The sequence below is a fragment of the Strix aluco genome, chromosome 5, assembly GCF_031877795.1.
Source record: "Strix aluco isolate bStrAlu1 chromosome 5, bStrAlu1.hap1, whole genome shotgun sequence".
NCBI classification, from domain to species: domain Eukaryota; kingdom Metazoa; phylum Chordata; class Aves; order Strigiformes; family Strigidae; genus Strix; species Strix aluco.
In genome coordinates this window covers 12,601,126-12,613,681 of record NC_133935.1, presented here as the reverse complement: position 1 = coordinate 12,613,681, position 12,556 = coordinate 12,601,126, and the positions used below count along the sequence as shown (strand labels likewise).

At 49.4% G+C, this 12,556-nt stretch overlaps 1 protein-coding gene across 1 annotated transcript in view; it reads right to left on the bottom strand.

Moving 5' to 3' along the window:
- The window catches only part of AKR1D1 (aldo-keto reductase family 1 member D1), a 35,721-nt gene extending 24,667 nt beyond the window's left edge, over window positions 1-11,054 (bottom strand). The window contains exon 1 of the mRNA XM_074825336.1: window positions 10,822-11,054. Within this exon, the coding sequence (XP_074681437.1) occupies window positions 10,822-10,914 (93 nt within the window). The 5' untranslated portion in view covers window positions 10,915-11,054. The remainder of the gene's footprint in view (window positions 1-10,821) is intronic.
- Between the last annotated feature and the right edge of the window lie 1,502 nt (window positions 11,055-12,556).

Genomic DNA, 12,556 nt, shown 5'->3' with positions numbered 1-12,556 from the left:
CAATTGCTTATTTCCATTTGTCTGTTTTCTGGACAAACTGGCAAAGAGGACTGGCTTAAGATGTTAGGAACAGAGCATAGAAAACATGTGTACTGAAGGCATTACAGGAAAGCACAGGTTGAGTTTAAAAAGCTAGAGGATATGAGCCACATGAGGGTACATTCTTAGAATTGTTTAATCTTGTAAAGGAGAAGTTGTACTGTACACCTCTTTCTTGGAAAAAGCAACCGCCAGCACATCCCTCTCTCTTGTACACCGGAAAATCTGTCTTTTGTCCCCCGGAAGCATTGGCAACCACCATCCAGGAAGCAAAACCTAGCAAAGGGATCTCTGCAAAAGCAGGTAGAGCTGAGGAGAGCACCACTGAGAGCCACGAGCTGCTATGCTGGCTCAGAGCTCTGCTTTATGTCATGCAGTGCATTGCCTTAGAAAGTGCGGGGCAGCAAATGCACCCAGAGAAGACAGGGGCAATGGTGACACTTGCTGCCTCGTGTCACACTGTGAATGAACGTGGACAAGGGGTGCCTTTTTCCTCTAGCCTGATGTCCTGTCAGTGGCTTGAAGTGTGATGTTTGATTGCCTGTACAACAGAAATTAGATTGCATAACTGCAGATTTACCATGTCTAGAATTCCTCTGACATTTTTATTCTAGGATTTAGCCAAAGCTGTCTTCAGGAAAGCCGTATTACTGTAGCTGGCAGAGGCTGCTGGAGTTATTTTTACCACTTGATTGCAGAATCCTCAAGTTTTAGGATCGCCACAACTTTTCACTTGATGCAAATTCACTTAATGCAAGACTAAGTTAAAGGGCTGGCATGCCTCTCTGTCAGCAGATGGAGGATTAAGGCAAACCAAGCAAATGACATGCACACCCAGGTACCATGCTTGCAGTGCCAGCAGGGTGACTGGGACAGTTTCCTGAAGAGCTGGAGGACACAGCCAGCCAGCCCTGGAAAGCATGGATCTAACTGGAAAGGTGGATGCTATCAAAACACCCTTCAGACAAGAAATGTGATCCCAGGGGTGCATGAGGTACAAGGCAAAGATAAAGCACCAGTTTGTGCAATAACAGAGGAGAAAGAAAAGGTTGCCAGTAGTTCCTCTACTTTGTTCCCTAGAGTTAAAGGGGAGAGGTTTCTGGCGCTAGTTCGAAGAAGTGTTTGCAAAAGCAGATGTAAAACTTGGGGAATTCCACCACCTAGTTAGCTGAACCAACAAAAGTTGGCTTTGATGAAGCCTAGAGAGGCATTTTCTGCACAGCGTTTTCAAGTTTTGACAAATGTGGCCTCCTAGGTCAACCGAAGACACAACCCAGATGTTAGCTTCCTGCATGAGCTGTAAGAACATGCTCACGCTGTTCTTTGGAGAACTTTAGGGAATCAGAGACATGTGGGAGTGCACAACCATATTTAATGTATGGAGTTAGTCAGGGTTGTTTCAGAAAATGGAGGTTTATCTGGAAAATTGGGCTCTAAATGTTCTTGCCAAAAAGTGTATCTTTCAGTTGTGTTAATTGACATTACTTACTTGTAGGGGTTCAGTTTTTCCCCCTCTTCAAGAATGCCAGTGATTCCCTGTCTCATCTTCTGTAAAACAATCTTCATAACTTATTTACATACGAGGGCTTTCCCTGTGGCTCTTGAGCAGGGTTAAAAATCCAGCATGCTTAGAAAGCCAGAGGAAAAGAGAAAAAGAAGTGGTCTTTTTCTTTGTATTATTTTGCCTTGATATTATTGCATTGGTAACAGCTAGCTTTGTAGTTTTTGAAAGACGGGTATACTGAAACAGCTAGTGCTTGTCAGTGCAGGACGCCGCTATGGAACGGAAACGTCTGCTTTCTGTTTGGTTACTTTTCAAACAAGAATCCCTACAACTGGTTGTGGGTAGTGCTACTGTCCTAAAAGCTTCTCTGAATTAACCTTCTACTAGTTTTGTATCTGGGCTGATTAAACACAATCCTACCCTATGTTGTAGCCAGACGTGTAGCTCGGTGGGAAATGTTGGCATCTGATATCCACCATCCGAAAGCCGTACCGACCCCCAGACAAAGTTGTCATCTCCTAAATGTCACCTTGCTCTGGGAACGTTTTCCTCTGGAGTGCTCTTGCAGTGTCCAAGTCTGCATGTGTTGGTACCACATTCGGGAGCCAAGTGACGCGGTGCCAGGTTGGCTGTAAGAGCCAGCCCCTCTGCCTGGATTAGGCAGGCATCGCTGCACGGGGCCAGGCGATTATCTGGCTGTCAGCGGTTTCATTAGTAGAAGTCGTCCGCTCTGCGGGGGGATACGTCTCTTGGTCCTGGAGTAGTCTGAAAACGTTTTCACATAGCAGCTCAGATGTCAGCTTAGGTTAGAGGTACTATCTTTTTAAGAAGAGCTTTTTTGAAGGCTTATAGTTTAAGGCATGCTCAGGTTTTGGGGGCAGTCATTCTGAGCACAATCAACTCCTCAGAGCAAACTAAAAAAATCCACCATTTTCCAGGACTAGCAATTCTGTGGCCATTTTGCTCAGAAGTCCTCCTTAGGTTGATGAACTTTGTAGCGAGAAAGTTAGTCTTTCATTCACCCTCATCTACAAGGCTGGGCCCATCCTCGTCAGGAATTTTACATCTTGACCATTTCAGTAAATGCAGCTTTTGATCTGCCACACATGATTAGACACTAATTGTGTTCATAGCTGGAAACACCGCAGAAGCCGTTGGCACGAAGTAGAGATTAGTCATACTATCAATTTGTTTTCTATTAAGCTTCAGGATTCATAGAAATGAAGAACCACAGAGATTTCAGCAGAGAAGATACACAGAGGTAAACGAGCATTTCTGCAAATTCAACAGTGTCTTAGAGCCGTGGGTTTTGTGCAAATCAAAGTCGTAATAACTTTCTTGTGTCCTCAAGAAAGTTGCATGCAAGAATCTTTTCTCCAGCTTGACAGAGTGTGATAAGACATTTTGTCAAATCCAACTTTAAAATCTGACATTAATGGTTAAAGTACAGTTCTTACACAAAAGCTAGGAGTTTTTGAGCCTGCCACATTTCAGAAAAAACAGCTACCTTTTCTAATTAGATGACTTAATTTTCCTTTCTTAATGAGATAAAGATGCAATCTTGCATTTATGCAAGCCAAAAATGTTCCATTGTATAACAGGAGAGATTACAGGGAGCTAGCAGGAATTGAGGCGTCAAGAGGTGGTTGCAGGCAGGGGAGGAGAGTTCATGGCTGAACACCAAGAAGACAAAGCGTTGAAGGCACAGAAATGTAGAAAGACTGTTCCAGCGGCAGAAGAGAAAAGTTGTATGGCAGAGGGGAAAAGACGAATGTAAGATAAACAAATTCTGCTTTTTGTAGGTGGTAAATATGCCATTAAAGTGTATATGAAAGGGAACTTTAAAATGTATCATGCAAAAGTCATTGATGAAAGCAGAATTTGTCCAAGACACTTCTGATTTAGTGCATTCTTCTACTCTGTACCCTCACCTATTTGCTATAAGAAGTCCGATCTGTGAAAGCAGTATCTTAAGTGTTCATCTGTTCATCCCTCATCCTCTGGCATATTTGCCATCTCTGTAGCAAACAGCAGGGATGGATTAAAACAATCATACAGCTCAGAGCCGCTGCAGTTTCTTGAATCCCCATGCAGACAACTTCTCCTGTATCTTCTTACCCACGGTGCTTTTGATCGTGTTTCCAGAGAGCAGCCGTGCTCCTGCCCGAGAGCCATGCTGTTCTGCTACCTGCTAAAAGCTATTGTGCCTCCCCAAGGCATTTGGGGACCAAGTACCAAGAAATCCTGCCTTTTTCTGCTCTTGGCAACTAGGTCTTGCCAGTACTGTGATTTAGTCGAGGAATGAGGAGTAAAATTGGAGAGATTAAGCAATGAGGACATTATTCAACCAGGATACCAGACAGTGAAGGAAAGGCTTGCCATCTGCGGTCTGTGCAAGCAGAATCATCTGAGTATGGTTTAGTCCGCCAAGCGTGAAACTAACTGAGTCACGACTTTGTAAGTGAGTGATCTGGCTACAGATATATGGTTTGGGGATGAGTTCAGCGTGAAGGCTAGGCACAGTTCTCTTCCTGGGCTGAAGTAACGTATCTCCATCCCTTCTGCCCTTGCTCAAGTGTACAGATCTCAGTTTGGGAATATGGTTTTAGGATATCCTCAGAGACCAAAGGAACATAGGGCCACCCTCTGAAACATCTCAGAAATCCCAACCCTGAAAGACCACGTGTTGCTATGTGTTGGCCAGTTGTCGCTCTGCTGCTCCAAAGCACTCCCTGAAGACAAGAAGAATTGGTACCACATGAGGTAATACTACTGCTTAAAAAGCAAATGGCTTGAGAAAGCCAGTGGTGGTTACCAAAAGGGACCGTAAAGGGGCACAATGGCCCTTGGAAATGCTGGTCAGGGAATATGGTCCAACAACATTAAAAAAACAGTTTCATTTTGGGAACTTTCTTCACTTCTTAAGTTCAGGGCATAAATATGAGCATCCGTAGCCAAATATCCCAGCTGACTCCCCCCCAGCTCAGGTCAAATCAGGTTCCCAATAACCTTTTTAGTGAAGAAAAAGGCAAAATATCTCCCTGGCCTGGTCATTTCAGGTAGGTTTATAAAGATCACTTCATTACAAAGCTAACTTCAGACTCAGTACTTGCTGAGTTCAAACACATATTCATGTGTAATTGTTCATGTTAAAAGGACTGTGGTATTTTCTTTATATATTTATTTTTATAGCATGTCATGGGAGGTAAGCTAAGGCTGTAAGGACACTTAGGGCAGTTCCTGCTCTTGCCACCGCCTCTCTTATCTTTTTCAAGAAAAAATCTAGAGGTTGAGTGGGAGGTTTACCCCAGGAGGAAGGAGGAAGACAGTTGTCTGAATCAGAGAAGGAAATTTGTAAGAAAGAGATCAAGAAGTAGGAGCCTTTAAGCTTTCACCCTGTCTCCGGAGATCTCAGGTGTCACTCCTTCCTGGGACTTTCAATACACGATCCATTTCGTAGCTTTGGGTCAGGCCAGGTGAGTTTCTCTACAAGAAATCATTGCTGTCTCCAGCTGATCATATTTCAGAAGCCGGTGATGGCCAGGAGGAAAACAGAGGGAATTAAATTGTGTGTAAATCCCCCCTTAGTGCACATCAGAGACCCAGATTGCATCATGGGGACAAGTCACTTCTTATTACTTCTTTTGACTTAAAGGTGGCCTACGGCAGCTCCAAAGGCAGGCAGCCTGCAGCAGAGATGCAGCCTGCACCGCTAAGAGCGATTGAAATAGTTTGTGTGCACGCAGCCTTGTGCAAGGAACTCTTTGGCATAAAAGGCCCTACAAGAGCACTAGGGGCTGTTAGGCTCGTACAACGAAAAGTCATTCTGTTCAGCTTCTAGCTTGGGTGTAAAAAGTAATTCAGGGTGCCAAAACAGTGTTTTTACTTATCCAAAACAGATTTTTTTTTTTTTACTTGGTCACTCAGCTTGGATATGGGAGCCCTGGATGAACTTTTCCTCTCCCTGATTCAAACCAGCAATTTCTTCTTAAACAAACCCCAGACTGTCTGGGCACTCACAAGGGTTACTTTGTGGTAGTTAAGGATTTGGGGAAGCGGGTCTCTCTCCCTCCTGGCTGGATGCCATACCAAGTTCTTCAGCATCCAAAGCTGTGGGGCTGGTGGGCAGTGTGCTTCCCTGCAGGGAGGGTGCTTCTCCTGCTCCAGCCTGTACATGTTTCTTCTTGCCTCTCTCTAGCTAGCACATACCCCCACAATCACTTTTATTTCCCTGGGCTGTGTGATATGAGTTTAATCCCCAGAGGCAGAGAAGAGGACTGAATCTGGTTTCCCACCACCCGTGTGGATTCCCTCACCAGCGGGCTATTCAGGGAAAGGCAACTGCTACCTCCAACTGCTTTAATAATCCTTTGATTCCTCAGCTTGTACTGCCAGTGCCCAAAATGAAATGCTTTGCCATTTGTTTTGCCTGAAACTATTCCACAAAACTGCTTCCAATTTATGAATGGATTTGGCTACCTCAGAACCTCATTTTTAGCAAAGTTGCAACTTGCCAAAAACCCTCACCCAGTGCTATTCTTGAGTGCTTTGCCCAATCTTATGTTTCAGAAGCAGCGCCTGTGTACAGTGCGGTTGCTACAACCTTCCCTCCAAGTCCTGTCCTCCTTCAGTCAAAACAGGAAGGCAGGAGAGGAGCTGCGGCCAAGGCCCCTTGACCTTCCAGGGAGACAGCGAGTATTTATGTGGAGGCACTGGGCTGATGATCTTAGCTGTGTTGACAGGGATGAGTTATAAAGTGAAGCGGGCATAAGTGCAGTTTTAACGAGGCATAGGATTTCCAGGATTTAGGAGTGTTTTTAGCACCTTTCCCCTCCGAGCCTGCTCATCCCCACACTCCATCCACTTCCAGATGGGTACCAGTACCACTCGCTGGGCTCTGCTGGGAACTGATCATTGATGCTGGGAGATGGTGGGATCCCAGGGGGCTGACCTGGCTCTGCCGCAGCATGGGGCCACACCACAGGCTCATCAAGGGGGCTGTCCTCCTCCATCTTCCCCTGTGGGGCTGCCCTCTCCCTCCTCCCCCTCCCCATCTATTTAATACCCTGGAGAATTGGGTCAACGGCTAGGGGGCCCTCAGGGAGGGAAAGCTGGACACAGCACATCTGCTGGAGCCTTGGCAGAGCTACTCCTGCAAGCACGGGGCTTTGCCAGAAGGATCCACAGAGCTAGACAGAGGCAGAATTGGCCTCAAATTTTAAAGCCATCTGGAGGGCCTTGATAGTCCAGATTCACTGCTCCCGCTGTAGTTCCCTTGCAGACCCATGAGGAGAGGGGATATTTAGGGAAGGGAAGAGAGAATAGGGGAAGGGAAGAGAGAATAGGGGAAGGGAAGAGAGAATAGGGGAAGGAGTCAGTGACTGAGATTCTCAGTGTTTTACTTGAGTCCATCCTTGCTAGAACAAACAGTCTAATTTACATAGGTAAGACTCTAATACAACTTACATGTTTCCTTCTCTGTGTGAAGGAGCACGCAAAACCAAGTTCGATGCACTGAAATCTGCACCAAAAAAACAAACTAAGCTTTTTGGTTATACAATTATTACCTTCCCTTAAAAATAAGGATAGGAAACACCAATTAAAGCAGCAAAAATATTCCTAAGTGCTTTTTTTTATAAACAACACAAGTTTATCACTAATGCTGTGACCTGGTGAAGACTCCCTTCTTTCTGCTAACAGACGAGTGGATAGCAAATGGATTCATTGCACTTTCTTGCTGTGCTAGGAGAGTAAAGCAAAAAGAACCCCCCCAACATCGCACTACCAGTGTTTTCAGACTCAAAGAATTGGCTGAATTCTTGTCATCCTGACCTGTATCCAGCAGAAGAAAAGCTCTCTTACACCTAGGAGGAAGGAACGTTCAATTAAAATGAATCTGATTAACAAATAGACCTTTTCCACAGTGGTCCATCTGTGCTCCAGTTGAGTGATGTACTTTGTTGAGTCAGTAAACTTGTACATGGGACCAAATTTCAGTCTTTCAGATTTATTTTTTGTTCAGTGTTTCACAACTGGAGAAGCATGACTTATCTCCCAAAGTCGTCTTTGGGAGAACAATTAAGTTATTTAAGACGAGTAAGGCAAGCTGCTGACACATTTCAGTTCTGAAGGCACTGCTGTGCAGTTTATCCAGACAAAGCCCAAATCATGAAAGCTGGCCTCCTGCCTCTGTTTTCTTGTAACTAACTGTCAGAGAAGCAGATTTCCCTGCTCCATGGCTAACTAGATCTGCCTGGTTTGCTTAACCAGCGAGTGCATTCCTGCACTTCAGGAAGAACACTCCAGGCTCATTACGAGCTACTGGGCTATAGCACGAGATTGAGAAAACAGATTTGTTTTGGGCAAGCTGCTCTGACATGGAGGTGCCAGGGTGAATAACCTTTGGAAAAAAAAAAACCTCTGCCTCCAAGAGCAAGATGAATAATCTGACAAATGAATGGCTCTGTACTTTATATCAAAGCACAAAATGTCTAGAAGTCGCGGAGATCTGACTCATGAGCAGAAATAGCATGCTGGGGACAGCTGGCACCGTTGCTACCACCAGCTGCCTGCCCCCACCGCTGGAGAATGGGTGGCTCAGATGCTGCTTCTTAAGCAATTCAGCCACAAAAGGCTACAGCTAAGCATTTTAAGGGAAACATGTTAGCGCTAGTTTATAGCCTCACTCATTAAGATAAACCTTGAAACAATCTCAAGTTGCCACAAAGCCTTTCAGCTCTCTAGGCTGGAGTAACAAGACAGAAACCTCGGCAGGCATCCCGGTAGAAGTTGCACCGGGCACAAGTCAGCGCTGGGCAGAGCAGCTTGTCCCAGCTAAGTGGCACTTCGTTGCCACGGCAAGGGGTTGACAGAAGCCTCCGTCCTCTTATCAGCAAAGCAGCCTTTTTGAGATGGGCAAGCTTTAAGCCATGACCTATTTAAACGTCCTGCCCCATCATCAACCAGTAGCTGCAAACAGTTCTGCAACAAATCCCGCAGCACCCCGCTACCGCGTTTCCCCAGCTGCCCTCTGTGACAAGTTCCCTGACTCAAATACGCAGTCCTAATCCTAGCATAAAGCTTCGGCTCAGCTCCTCCAGATAAACATATTGTGTTTCACCTGCACTTGTGTGAAGATGAGACTTTTGCAAGTGCCTTATCAGTGCTGCTTCCTCTACCTCTTCTCAGCTCCTCCTCCCACCAACAACTTTCTAACATGTTTATCATGTAGAAAGAGAAAGACAGCTCAGAAAAATCAAACTCCTACAAACGTGGGGGAAGGGAGAATGGGTGGTTGGGTATATGCACCCATCCCCACTGAGGGTGTAGTTACACAGCAGCTTCAATTGCTCTAAATTGAAGTTGCTATAGCAATCCCCTGCCTGCATCATCCTGTTGTGTCCCCCCTCTTCTGCCACCAGAAAACAAAGGAGATACATGCAAAAGCCACTATCTGGGACTGATTCGGCTGAAAACCAACCCTACCTAAAAATGATTCATTTTTGCTGGATGAGCTCCATGCAAAGGCTCGCCATCCACCTTGACCTGCAGGAGGGCAAAGGAGACAGCAGAATTTTGCAGGGCTGGGGGAGAAGGAGCAGGACTGTTGCTGTGCTGATTTGGGGACATTTGAATTTTTGCAGAATGAACTCAGCAGGCATTGCCAAGAAGCTGCCTCCAAAAGGGGAATCCCATCTGCCTCTCAGCTCTGGCAGGTTACGTGCCACTCTGGGCTCCCTGCCTGAGCCTGGCTAATGCCACAGCGGTCGAGCCATGGCTCATCTGGGCTACAGGCAAGAAGTGCAGTGAGGCAGGAGCACCCCTTCTGCTGGCAGCCTCATTTTTCTCAACTTAAAACTACTGTAAAATTTCAACTCAAGGGTTGGGTGCATGATATGAAGGTCTGGAAAGAGACGTTTCAACACTGAATTATGCAACGTTCTGCTTTGCTACATTAAAACTCCTGTTAGCTTGATATTGTTTCACTAACTGTAATTCAAAGAATACACTGCCTGAAAATATCTCCAGAAACTCTAGTGATGTGGGAGATGGTGCCCAGCTCCTGAAGTTGCAGATTCCCACCGATTCCCCCGAAGTAAACCAGCACTGTTAACCAGGGAGATCTGCGGCCCTGGGGATTTCTTACACCCTTTCTGCATCACTCATGCGCTGCCTGCATCAGTGTTTATTGAAGATCTCCCTCGACGCTGTTATTAATATGCTATAGTACAATTAGGGTGTTAAATGGCTTTAATCAAGAGTTTTCTTTAAAACGGTATTTTAAAATACCTTGTGGTGTGTGGAGTCACACACACAATATTGCATCTTATCTCTGATACTATCACACAAGAAGGGTTCTAGCCAAAATTTCTGTTTTCCTACTCTTCAAACAAACAGAAAAAGAACTGCTGACAGATCAGGCAGTTTCAGAGAGCGAAAGGCAGCAGCCGGCGAGTTGCCTTTGCGCTCCCGGGTGCGCAGAGGGAAGAAGCATCAGGTGTGCTCCCCCAGCCTGGATGCAGCCGTGCCGGCGGCAGTTAGATGGGGGTGCCTGCGCGGGACACGCAAAACCGAAGGATGCAGAATATTTGAGAGTGGTTTGGCCGCTGGCAGTCAGCTGTGGGAGCCGCAGGAATCACGATGCAGGAATTTGGGTCTTTGTTTCAGGAACATTCCTTGGAAAGTGTCTGGGCCAGCTGCAAGACGGTCCGAAATTCCTCCTCTTATCTGCGCCCGGCTCAGGGGGGCAGCGGGGCCGGCCCGGGGGACCCGGCGGCACCGGCCCCCCCGGCTCCGGGCTTCCCGGGACCGAGGGCTCCCGGCCGCCCTGCCGGGGAACCGGCGCCCGCTGGGTCTCACGTCCCTTCCCGGGGGCTGCGGCGGCCCCAGGGCTTGCACCGCCCCGACCCCCAACCCCGGGGGCAGCGGCAGAGCCGCTCCCCGGCCCCCCGCGCCCCTTCCCGGGCGCCCACCAGCGCGGAGACGGGCGGAGGTGAGGGGCGGCGAGCAGCACACCGCAAGCGGGGCGGAATTTTTTTTTAATTTTTTTTTTTCTCCACCTTTTCCTCCTCTGCGCGCCGCGCACTGCCCGTGCTGCTCACCGGAGAGCACGGGCTTTAACTTTGCACGGGGAAAGGAGCAAAAAGAGAAGTGGCCGGGAGGGCAGGAGGGGAGCGGGGAATAGGCGGGTAGCCCCGGCCCGGGGGGGGTCTGCAGCGAGGGCGGCCGCCACCTGTCCCCGCCAGCGGAGCGGGGCGTCCCGGCACCCCCGGACTTACTTTCTGGGGGTCGGCGTAGGTGCCCAGCCCCAACAGCGGGATGCTGTTCCCGTCGCTCAGCGGGACGCGGTGGCTCTCGGCTGTCAGGTTCATAGTGCCGCCAGGTACGGCCGCCCCAAGCCCGGGGCTGCCTCCGCAGGGGCGGGAGCCGCCGCTCCGCTGCCAACCGCGGCCCCTGCGCACCGGCACCCACTGACCGACCGACCGACCGGACCGACGGCGCCTCCGCAGGGGCCGAGGTACGAACTGCCCGCTCCCGCCGGCGGGGAGTGCCTTTTTGGGGGGCTGAGCCACGTGTGCCCCTGGCGGCTCCGCACCGCGCCCCGCCGCGCCCCGCCCCGCGCCCCGCCCCGGCTCCGCGGACCCCCGCGCACCGCCCCGCCTCGGCCCCCGCGGACCCCCACGCCGGGCCCCGCGGACTCCCACCCCCCCCGGCCCCTCGGACTCCCACGTACCGCCCCGACCCGGTCTCCGCGGACTCCCCACCCCACCCCCGGCCCCGCGGACCCCCCCGCCCCGCCCCGCTCTCGTCCCCGCCGCCGGCCCCGCGGGGTGACCCCGGCGGAAGCTGCGCGCAGGGCAGCGACTGGTTCACGGGAACCTGCCGGCGGGCCGGTGGGCGCCCGGCACCCCGGGGGGCTGGGGGGGGCCTGGCTGCTGCCAGGGAACCCCCTGGGGGCCGCCCTGCCCGGAGCTGCCGGCGAGGGGTCCAGCTCTTGCCCGCCGGGGTGTCCACCCCGACACCCTCCCACCCCCACCCCCCCCCCCCCCGGCAGCAGGGCACGGGCTTCCCACACTTTGGGGTGGCAGGTCTTGGGACTTCTCCCACAGGGCTCTAAAACCCTTTCTTAAAACCCCAAATTCAGGGTTACCAAGGACACTTTGTGTCCTCCGGGGACAGCTTCCACCTCTCCTTACCAAAGGCTACCGGCCACAGGTTGAAAACCACTGCTGAAGGGGTAAGGAAGGAATGAAGAAAATCCCAGACAGGAGACTGGTGAATAGTTCCTCTGCCTCAGCATGAGGCCCAAATTACAGTGAATGGGCTCAAGTTCCTCACAGTCTGGTTCTGCTCCGCTGTGGAAAAAATGTGTGTATTTCCTATCAGGGACAATGCCCATTATGAAATTCAACCCACTGCTCTTACTGTCCTTTCTGACCCTCATAAAACACTCAGGGCTGTGCCTTTACACCACTCTGCAGAGGTGTACCCTGTCCTGAGCCAGCTAGCTGCTTCGTGTCCTGCAACCCTGTCTATGCTGAGTTCTCCCCATTTGATTTTTAAGTGTATGGCCTTATATGTCTTCCTAGATCAACCTGAAATTAAGCCCTCAGAGAACATTATTCCTCAGCCGTAACAATGTCCTTTGCCTGGCAGATTTTGTCTCCTCTAATACCCTACTTAGCTTTCTGTGCATGGTAAAGGTTCAGCAGGTTATGCAATTCAAAGAGGGGTTAATGGATCCATCATGATAAGTTATCTTTGCAGGGTTCTTGAAATCAGTAGGTATGCACTAGTTTGCATTTGGGGAAAGGGTTAGTGGCTGTTAAGGCTGGGGACCTACCTGGACAGCACTCTACCAAGAGACCCTTTTAGTGTTACAGGTTAGATACCTGCAAGTGTCTCCAGTGAAGACGGAAAAATTGCCACTTTTACTGGTAGGAATATGCCAAGCAGCTCATGACTAAGTCCGAGCCTACTTGATCCCTGCCCCAAAATTACTCAATAGCTAGG